Source organism: Aulonocara stuartgranti, assembly GCF_965226115.1.
Source record: "Aulonocara stuartgranti genome assembly, chromosome: 7".
In the NCBI taxonomy this organism is placed as follows: Eukaryota; Metazoa; Chordata; class Actinopteri; order Cichliformes; family Cichlidae; genus Aulonocara; species Aulonocara stuartgranti.
This window is the reverse complement of record NC_138945.1, coordinates 2,934,791-2,946,211: the sequence shown is the minus strand read 5'-3', so window position 1 is coordinate 2,946,211 and position 11,421 is coordinate 2,934,791. Positions and strand designations below refer to the sequence as shown.

The 11,421-nt window shown below is 42.8% G+C and overlaps 1 protein-coding gene across 1 annotated transcript in view; it reads right to left on the bottom strand.

The window, feature by feature from the left end:
• Positions 1–326: 326 nt before the first annotated feature.
• Positions 327–11,421, bottom strand: part of LOC309710873 (polypeptide N-acetylgalactosaminyltransferase 18-like) — a 193,807-nt gene continuing 182,712 nt past the window's right edge. The window contains exon 11 of the mRNA XM_082540699.1: positions 327–1,037. Within this exon, the coding sequence (XP_082396825.1) occupies positions 891–1,037 (147 nt within the window). The 3' untranslated portion in view covers positions 327–890. The remainder of the gene's footprint in view (positions 1,038–11,421) is intronic.

Here is an 11,421-nt window from a genome sequence, read left to right as displayed (position 1 = left end):
GTACATGTCATGTTCAGTTCACCCCGCCCTGTCTCGTTATGATTATCAGTGTCACCTGTGTTCCCCGTGTGTGCCCACTTTCCTCGTTTACCCTCTGTGTATTTCTGTCTGAGTCTCCCTCTGTTCGGCGTCGTGTTCTCCCTCATGTTGTGTGGATCTCCCTGTGTCTACCTTCGAGTATTAGTTTACGTTTTTCCGGTTTAGTTTTGCATGTCCTGTATTCTGTCCTGCCAGCATTAAAGCTGTGTTTCTTAAGTTCATCCCCGTGTTTGTGAATATTGCTATTGGGTCCTCCTCCTGCCTGCCACACGGCCGAATCATGACAGTCTGCACGCAAACATATTGAACCGCGCTCACTCAATTTGTTTTGAGATTGTGTGATGAGGCTGTGGCAGCTCAGGCCTGAACTTAAACTACCGACTGGGAGCCAGAATACATCACAGGCCCGCTCCTGCAATAACCAGACTGCTTACATGATTTCATGAGCCTGTCTCCCGGAACAAGTGGCTATATTTCTCATTTCCATCGCAGAGTGGGGAGTTTTAAGAGCTCCGGCTCCATCTGTGAGTGTCTCTTCTCCCAGGTCATTGGTATAAAATGGTTATTAGGTTACTAATGGTCCGTGTCTGATTGGAGCACATCTGCTTCTATGCAGATTCTCCTTAAAAATAAGTCCAGTACTGAAACTAACTTTTTGAGAGCTTAGTTTGATGCTGAGGTCAGTGTGTTAGTCCATCTCTAACTGGACTATCATTTGTGGACCAGACCTCTATGATGGTCCATCCTGGCTTTGGGTCAGTTTGGTTTTTCGGTGTGAAGTGGCAGACTTCCTCAGTTAGACCAGTCCATCACATGAAAGGTCTCCTAATGTCTGACTGGTGTCACTACGTTCACTGTGGCAGGACAGTCAGTATGTTGGTGATGGTCCATTTCTGATCCGTGCAGTCCTGAATTGCCAGCTGGAAACTGAACTCTGACTGTCGGCTCTCCACCAGCTCCAGACAGCGCTGCGACTCCATGTTTTGGATGGGACCACCCTGGAGAGACAGAGACAAATGAGGTGAGGAATATCTCAGCATACAGGCAGGACGGGTGTGACGTTCTACTGATGTTTTTGGACGAGCAGTAACCTCCATGGCTGAAGAGCAACGCGCACGAGTGTCAAAAACTGCAGTTGCTCTAATGGCCACTCAAGTCAATTCCTATAGATTCCAATGGTAAAAATGCACAATTTCAGCATTATAGCCTGGCTATTATAGACTATTGGCTATACTGTATATAGATATATCTATGTATGTAGACAGGGTGGCTTTAGCTCAGGAGGTACAGCAGGTCATCTACTGATCGGAAGGTTGGTGGTTTGATACACCAACATACACATATATTAAGTGCACCATCCTCAAAAGCAGAGCAACAATCTCCATATTCATGGAGAAACAGGAAGCAACTTTTCAAATGAAACCGAGTCTCTGCAACGTTTACAACACGTCTGCCATAAAACGTATGAGGCAGTTTACAGCAGAGCTGTCAGGTATCTCAAGCATATTTTGACCTTGGCTTTGGACTTTTGCCGGTTTAAGACTGTAGCGTGAGAGTCCAGACTGACGCCTTATTAGAACCGTATTAGTTACCGAACACACCACACACAGATGGTCTGTAGTAGTATTTTGTGTATGTACGGTCAACAAATGTCCAGTAATATTTAAACATTTGGTGCTATGGTAATTATGCAATGAAGCTAATATTTCATTATTATAAATTCAGCCTCCACAGGTGATTGATGTTTATTACATAGTGAGTATTTTACCATTCAATTAACAGTTATTTAGATGTTTTGGCAATGCTGCTCCTGTGACATCTGTGCCAGTAAAGCTGACTGAAGGGAACTGACCTGAGAGAGGGGGACACAAAAAGCTTGTGTGTGTCTGTCTGTGTGCACGTCGCTTCACAACAATGTCATTTTCAATAAGAGGCTTGCTTCACTGTCTGAATGCACGCTGGGCTGCTGCCTCTCCATTCCTTGAACAATGCGCTGGCACCTAAAAGTAGGTCCTTAGTTATGTGGCAAACAACAGTAATATGTTTTAATGAGCCCGAGCGCAGTGAGAGCGGAGACTGAACCAGCGCTGCTTTGAAATCAATATGCTCTACACCTCCCAGCATTACATGCACAAGCACAAAGGAACAGCCATCAGCCTGAGGACAGAGCTGACTGTACAGCAGTGTTTTCGTGTTCCTAAACACACCGCTAACCCTGCATGCTGTTCTCGAATGCCTGACTACATTAGAAACACAACAAAAAAGCGGACCTGTGCACGGCGCTAACACAGTGCTCTTCTCTCAGCTCTCAGCTCACTGAAAAGGTATCGATTCTCTCTGCTTGCTTTTCTCTGTGCACAGCTGCTCAGGCACAGAGCTGTTCACCCACAAAACCCAAGCTGCTGACACGTAAGAGTGACCAAAGCATACATGCACATATATGACCTGTCATAAACATGCATTCATGCAGAGAGCGGGACAGAAACGTGGAGCTCCATCTGTCTCTGAGATTTGAACCTGACCTTACGCTGACCCCAGGCTGATCACCATAGCTGGATGTGTCCCATTATACACTCGGAATACTCGAGGGCTTCTTATCGAAGCTCAAGGTAAGTATGTGCAATATTTTCACAGCCAAAAAGGAGAAAAAGTGTTCCAAAGCACACTTTCTAAGAGCACCTTTATGCAAGAAAGAATATAAAGAATAAACCTCTTTAACAAGAACTTTATTGTGTTCGCTAAGCCTGTTTATTATGCTTAAAGTGTGACTGCATTACTGCTTCTTTACTGACTAATGCTTTGTGTTTTGCATTTTCCTTCACCTGCACCCAGAGACGAGACACATTCCTCGAAATCGACTAACGTGCTTTCTGAAGTCCTTCTGGGTTCCTGTTTGGTTTCTTATTGTTATATTTAAAACACAAGGCCTGAAAGCTTAGTGAGTCCGTTTAAACCCTGGAGTTTCAGGGTCATGATAGACGAACTCACTTATTACCTTTTTAGTTTTTGGCATTATAATACATGCTGCAAACCTCACCTACCCCAGGGCAAAACTTAGATGTACAAGGGCCAACCACCAATGTGGAAAACAGTAGAAACCAAGGTTATTATAGTTAACTAAAACTGAACTAAAAAACTAAAACTAGATGTGAAAATACATTTTATTTAATTACAACAGAAATAAAAACGATACTTTTGAACTAAAATTATTTCACAAATGTAAAAAAAAATGACCTAAAATAAAAAATGTTTAGTGAAAATATTCTTAGCTTTAGCGTCTGTTAGCTTGGTTAAAGTGGCTGTGAGACGAACATTTTCAAACAATAAAAACTGAACTGAAGTAAGAAAATTCACTCTGGAAACTAACTGATGCAAAAAAAGACGAGAAAACGAGAAACTACAAAACTATAATAACTGTGGTGTCAACATTTCTGATGCACAGGTGAGAAAAAACCTCTGATGCTCTTAAGAGAAAATGTTTTTGCACAGATTACTTCGAGCTAACCCTAAAACCGGCCACCCGAGTCTTATATCGCACTTGCTGATCTTGTATCAGATTTGAATTTTTAAAAAATATTTCTTCCCTTTATGCCCTTTACAGACCTGTAACTGAGCTCAGGTCTCGTGTCCTGCACTGTGAGCATTTTTTCCAGCTTTCCTTCCTGGATGTAAAAACCTTCTGTGTCTTTTGCCTTCATCTTTCTATATTCATGTTCTCATTGTTACTTGGCTGCAGTTTAAAGATTCAGATTTAGGACCTTCATCTGCTTCAGAGCTGCATTTGGATCCTTTTTTGTCCAAACTGATATATTTTCAAATTCATATTTAAGCAGAGGATTTTTCTTTTGGAGGGCATGAAGGTTGCAATTTGACTCAGAGGCTGTAATAAAGGGCAACACAAATAGGAGCCTCGTTGGAGATTAAAAGGGACATCCTTCTGAAGTGTTAGCACTTCCAAACCCAGGAGTAGATAATAGCTTCATCCAGGAAATACGCTACGAGCCATCCCTCATTTCTTTTCATTTTGCTTTAAAGAAGCCAGACTGACCATTTTCACAGGACAAAGCATAACAAAGGGCACTGAACTAAAGGGAGAAACTGAATTGTATCTCTACATAACAGACAAATTGGCAAAGAAACAATGAAATTTTATCTTTATCGCTGGTACTTTGTCTCTAGAAAGCTGTCAAAAGAAAAACATATTTGTTCCCATTTCTTCACTTGAATCTATGAAAAATGCCACAAATATTTCAGTTTGACAGAAATAAAAAAGTTTTCTTTTAAACAATAAGGCGATTTCCAAAGACTTATTAGCTGCAACCTTGGGATATCTCACACGGTGTGCAGAGTTTCCACAAACTGTAGAAAAACAACAAGAGGAAGACAAACAGAGAAATGACAGACCTAAAAAACTCTACAACAGATGAAGAGCATCTGAAGGTCACGTTGTTAAGAAACGGGACCTGATAGAGAAACCGGGAGCTGATTCATCTACTGTTCACTGAAGCCTCATCAGGAATGGGCTCAGAGGAAGTGTGGCTCTCAAGATGCCATTTTTCAGACCTGAGGTGTGTCAAATTGTACAAGATCATGAGATTGGCAGTCAAACACAACACTAACTACATGGCAACACCATGATACCGTCGTCACCATTTGACAGGATCAATATTTGACAGCACAGTGTTGTTAGCGAAAAACCCAGCAAAACAAAACAAGTAAATTAGTGAAATTCAGTCAGAATCGAGTCTGAAGAAGATTGTTCTTTCAAGCTACAGTTTTATATTTGCTTGTATGGCTCTGTTCTGTCACCTCCCTACCTTTCCACACTCATAAATGGAGTAACAATAATAATATTAATAATGGATTGGATTTATATAGCGCTTTTCAAGGTACCCAAAGCGCTTTACAATGCCACTATTCACTCACTCTCACATTCACACACTGGTGGAGGCAGCTGCAGTTGTAGCCACAGCTGCCCTGGGGCAGACTGACAGAAGCCAGGCTGCCATATCGCGCCATCGGCCCCTCTGGCCAACACCAGTAGGCAGTAGGGTAAAGTGTCTTGCCCAAGGACACAACGGCCAGGACAGAGAGAGCAGGGGGATCGACCCGGCGACCTTCTGGTTACAGATGAGCTTCCCAACCCCCTGAGCCACGGTCAGATGAGTTTTTAATAATAATGGTAACACATTTTCTCTATATATACAGAACTTCTTGATGCATTCTCAATCATCCAGGAAAGTAAATCTCCAAAAGTTGATTTTGTTCATCTGGACGTAGTCTCAGCTGACTGCAGGTAAACCTACACATACGGATCAGTATCTAAGGTTTGACTCTCATCATCCACTGGAGCACAAACTGAGTGTCATCAGGACGCTACAAGACAGAGCGAACACCATCCCCACTGATACAGCGGCCAGGGAGGCAGAAGAACATCACATCAAGAAGGCCCTGAGTAAATGTGGTTATCCCAGCTGGACTTTTGTCAAAGCTGGAAAGGCACCTAAAGAAAGCTCCAGCCGATCCAGGAGAGAAGGACAACCGCTGCCCACCTGCAGTGATCCCATATGTGTCAGGAGTATCGGAGCAGTTGAGACGCATTTTTTCTAAACACCGGGTCTCTGTGGCTTTTAACCCAAGGATCGGGTCCCCCGACACAAACAGAGTAACACAGTGTACGCTGTTAAGTGCAGGAGGATTGCCAGGATTTATACATCAGGGAAACCAAACAACCTCTGGGAAAGCGGATGGCACAACACAGAAGAGCCACCTCGTCAGGCCAGTGGACACTCTTTCAATGATGAGGATGTAACATCCTGGACAGGGAGGAACGCTGGTTTGAGCGCGGAGTCAAGGAGGCCATTTACATGAAAAGGGAAAGACCAATCGAGGAGGGGGCCTAAGGGTACATCTGTCACTATCTTACAATGCTGTGATTGCAGCCATTCCCCAACTCTCTGTGAATGGGACTCATGGACATTGATCAGTGGTTGTTGATCAGTGGTCATGAGAATTTGCATAATTAAGATTAAGGAACTGCCCTCCCAGCCCATTGTTCCTTCAGTGGGCTGGTTTCAGTCATTATGCAAACGTACTGGTTATAAGATTGAAACCTGCAGTCAGCTGAGACTGAAGACGTCACCTGATGATGACGAAATGTTTCTCCCACAAAACGCTACGTCCAGATGAACAGATTCAACTTTTGGAGACATATATAAGGAAGGAAGTGTTGTGTTTAAGGAAGAGTGAGACTTGTAAGCAGACATCAACTCAAAACAATCTTGTTAAAGGTGAAGCAGAATCCATATAGATTGATGCAGGTGTACTGTGGAACACATGGAGCTTCACACATGCTACCCCCCACCCCTCATCCAAGCACAGAGCAGGCATTGGTGTAAAAGGATGAAAGCAGGAATTGGGGTGGATGTGGGTTGTAAAGCGGCTTGCAGATAAAGAAGCCCAACTATCAAAAGCAGTGTTACTAAAAGCAGTTTGAAGCCTGACTAAATGAAGCCATTTTGCTGTGAGACAGAGTGCACGTACTCTGCCAGAGTGGCATTGACATTTTCAGGTTTCCATCATCTTCTGCAGTGGGCCGCTAATGGGACGTTATAGCAGGAGGAAGCAATCATAGTAGTCTTCCTTTGATGCCTTTTACTGTATATAGTATAGTAGAAGCAGGCTTGTGCCCCATTAAAGTAATCACAATGATCATTCTTGCCTCTGCTGAAAACCAGTCAATTGGCTCTGTCTAAGTGTTTGACCTCCTGAGTCACTTCCAGCAAATGTACTTAGAAAGTCTATGTGCTAACTCTGCAGCTAAGACTAAGTGTACAGGAGCGGAGCCGGTGTATATACACAATCGCACACATTGATGTTCCCCTATGCACAGACACAGGCACATATATACAAGCACAGAAAAACATGTGGCATTTATCCAGCACCATGTCCTCGATGCTGCAGCGAGCCTGCCTGTGATTCTGCAGAGTGCAGCGTCGGACCGCACTATTGATTCCTTGCTATTAAGGCGGGAACACTAGTTAATCAGTCGGTCAGAGAGCCAGTCAGCCAGAAAGCTATCAAGCAGCCAGTCAGGGGGTTGGGCTGGCAAGTCAGACGGTCTGAGAGCCAGACGCTCAATCATCAAATCATTCACCTCGAAGGATGCGGTGAGTAAAAGCACCCCGAGAAGACAAAGAGCACCGAATGCTGCGGCAGCAAGCGTGAGGCGCTAGAGTCTGTTCATGCTAAAATACACCCAGTTTACTTTTACACGAGCAGAACAGCAAACATCCCAGAGTCTCTCAGCTTGATACAAATCCAGGATCATCTACAGATACAAACAGCCTCGCGGGCTTTCTTTGATAGAAACTGTGATAGCCTTCAAAGTGCTTTGTGACATCTGCTAACATTTAGTTTACACCAACATTCAGCTCACATCTTTTGTGATTCATTCATTCTTTTCCACAGCTGCACATTATTCTGTCTCTTTGTGACAAGAAAAATATACATAAGAAAAGATTTTTTAAAAGTACTCACAACATTACACCCACAGGCGGGCACTTTCTGTTTATTGTTGTACCCTCGACAATCCCAAGCACATGAGCTTTTCAGCTGGGAGCAGGCTGCTGTTTTCAGTGAAACAGCTTTGATAAAACCAAGACATCTTCCAACCTTAATGACCATTTACAGTCTCCTGCCCCTCTTAAAATTAGCCAGAGGAGTGTAGTATGGACATAGATTTAAGTTTACCTCAAACACAGAAGGTGATGGACCTTTTCTGAAGAGACTTTGCAATCTGTTGATAAATAATAGTGTCGTTCATGTTTAAATACAAAGGTTCTGTACTCCGAGTGAATGCAATGCATTATTAATGCGGCGAGCCATGACTCATCCTTCAGAGAGAACAACAGGACGGTCTTCCCATGGTCACTGCACGGTGACAAAAAGAATATTATTTTAAACCCCCGTCTCTCTGCACTCATGTTGGAACAGCTTCACTTATCTAACAAGAAGGTTTGACCCGTTTTCACACCCAACTCCTAAATACATACGTTGTCAGCATATAACGGGTCGGGTCAGCTTCACATTGTGATGCATCAGATACTCCCTTAGTATCAGTTTTTTGCAGGTTAGTCCAGCAGACCCAACAGGAGTCCCCAACAGCTGAAAGTGATGAGCGGAGCCTGAAAGCTAGAGTGGTTCGGCACCATTGCTGGGCTCATACATGTAAATGACGTGAAAATGGAAACGTAACTTTGTAACCAAGTAAATGTCAGAGGCAGAGAGTGATCTCATCATTTCCTCAGAGATTATTAAGTATTCTGATAATGTGAAAGAGTCACTGTAACAGTCCACCATCCTCCTCATGTGGAGTTTAGCAGGTTTTTGGTTCTTCCTCACACACAGAATCTACGCTAAAACTGTCATAGTCCCTTTGGTAGGTCTATGATTGGTCTTTCTATTAGGTCTATATTTCCTTCTGGGTTTGAGAAGCTTTTGAGGTTCACGTTTCTTTCTTTTCCCTTCCTTCACTCTTGTCTTTGTGTTAGTCTTTTGTCTTTGGTTCTCCTGTTTAATTGCGTCACGTTAATCATCTTCAGTCCCTTCTCTCTCGTTTGATTTTGGTAAGTGTGCTCTGTGTCTTACGCCGAGCTCAGGTGTAGCTCAGGTGGTAGAGCAGGTCATCTACTGATCGGAAGGTTGGTGGTTCGATTCCCGGCTTCCCCTAGTCTGCATGCCAAATATCCTTGGGCAAGATACTAACCCGAAATTGCTCTCCGATGCATCCATCGGAGTATGAATGTGTGTGAATGTCAGTTGTGCTTGTGCAAATGGGTGTGAATGGGTGAATGCACAAGTTGTGTAAAGCGCTTTGAGTGCTCAGAAGAGTGGAAAAGCGCTATATAAGAACTAGTCCATTTACCATTTACTTTCCCATCTCGTTTGGTTAGTTGTCTGCAGCTGTTTCCCAGCTGCTCCCACTTCCCTCATTACCTTTTGTTTGAATTGTCTCAGTGTCCCCTTGTGCTTTGTTGAGACATTCACATATAGCTACATGCTGCAGATCGTGTATAACCTCTTGTTTTCTGGATTCTGGAGTCACTGTCTTGTTTTCTCATCTTGGTGTTATTCATGTGTCCTGCGTTTGGACCCCCAACTTACTGCAACAATCACACAGCCTTAAATATGACAAGAAAAGGGGGTTTCCCTGTGCACAGGAAATGTGTACCTGAGAGAATATATAGATATGATAAGAAGGGTTTCCTGATCAAGTGTTGCGAGCGACCCTTGGAAAACCTGCACAGCTGCACTGGAGGTCCTTACATGCTTTATTTTTTTGTTATGAATCAGCATTAATATACAGAGAGCAGACAAGGAGGCTAGAAATGACTTATAACAGTGCATTCTTAGTGGGTCCACTTTGCAAATATGTCAATAAGATAAGTCCAGAAACAGCCTTTAAATGAAAAGTTTGTGAAATGTTAGTGACCCAAACTACAGCTGTTGTTGTAGAGAGTAAAGAATGAGCTGCTCATCAGAGTCATAAATGACTGTAATCAACTGAACATGATCCGACATGACTGAGATCTTTCACAGGTTTGGATTAAACAGTACGACTCTGCACTAAAGATGCACCACGATCTAAATTAGTGAGCGCCAGACAGAAAACACTAATCAAGACAACTATGTTTGTTAGTACATATTTTCAGCCTTGTGTTCACTTCTCAGTTTGGATGGATACAGTTTACGATGGCTGATTCTAAGAACGACTCTCTCGATGTCTCCGCTTTCATCTGAACGCGATCAAGCCTCGCTCAGGAAGCTCTCAGAGCGGCCCGCCCGCCCGCCTGATGAAACGCTCTGGTGTTGCTCTTCTACTGTGCAGTCAGCCTAAAGAACGTTGGCCAGCAGCTCAGCTTTTGCCAAATGAAACTTTTTACTGGGTTAGCCTAAGGTAAATGGTGCCCATAAAGGGACAAATAAAAGCAGAGCAACAAAATAAAAAGCTGATGTAAGAAAATTCACCCTTATCACAAAACACTGGCTGCTGTCGGACATAAGTTTTTGATTTTCTTCCAGACCTTCTTGCTCTGTTTCACTGTATTGATGGCTGCTGCCTTGGGGTTAAGCTCAGTTCAATATTGTAAAAGATCTACTTATCAATAATTCACAAATACTGACTGGCCGCTTCACATGAATTGCTGCCTCCCTCCGTCTCTGCTTCGCTTCATCGCCTCGCTTCTTTCCAGCATTGCCACAAGCCTCTGCCGTTCTTTCCTTTTATTTTCTCGCCCCGCCTCGTCTCTTTCTTTCATCTCTTTTCTTCATTTTGCACTTGTTCACTTGTGAGATTCTCTGTATACCTCCTCTTGCTCACTCTTTGTCTAAACATGTACTTCTGAGCAGGGGAGACTTCACAAACCAGAGCCCTTTGTCAGCTGCACAATCTACACTCTTTAAGCTTTTCCTGCAACAACACTGTCAATTTCAGAGACCAAAAATACATAACAAATGCATATAAACGTGTATCTGTGCTGCTCTGATGCTGACTAAGTGTCAGCAGCCTCTTTGCTAATAAAAACATCCTGAAACCACAGCTGTTAGTTCACTTTGAAAGCTAATGGGCATTAGTGTCTACCCTGAGGCGAGAACAACAGTGTGGTTTCTAACATGAAAATGAAAATGATGTGAAACACATGGTGGGATAATCCAAGCTTGAGCTTAGGTTGCTAGCATGAGCTGATAAGCATAAATCATGATGGGCACCTTCTTCAGTAACTTGCACATGTTGCTCATGTTTTTCTAATTACTTTTTTAAAAACAACTAAAACATGCATGTGTTATGGCTCGAAGCTAAAGCTGCAATAAAATAATATTTCTAACAAGTAGCTTTCTGACTACGTGTCATGGGACAAATCTTTGATCAAACTTTGAGGCTACCTCAATAGAGATTTTTTTTTGTTTTAAGTGTAGCTCAGTGCTTTGATTTTTCAGACACAATCAATCTATTATTAATCTGACTCCCAGCTGTAGCACAAGGCTATCGTTCTGTTATTAGAATTACTGCATCTCAGTTTCATGAATTTAGTCCAGTTGGTTTAGATCCATGTCTGTCCAGACTTTACTTTTGGATGTAAAATGGTGTTATGTATCATTTTGTCCTATCAGATGCGTTAAATTTGGTCACTTTGTGAATGACTTCTGGAGTTATGAGAAGAGAAACACACATCTCATGCTTTATCCAGAGACTGTATACAAAAGATGGACATACCAGGTTTGTGAATATTTTGAAGCTTCAAAGTTTCATTACAATCAGATTACTCCTTTTAGAAAGTAAATAGAAATAGAAAGGCAGCTCATCAGGTAAAGCTTGCTAAC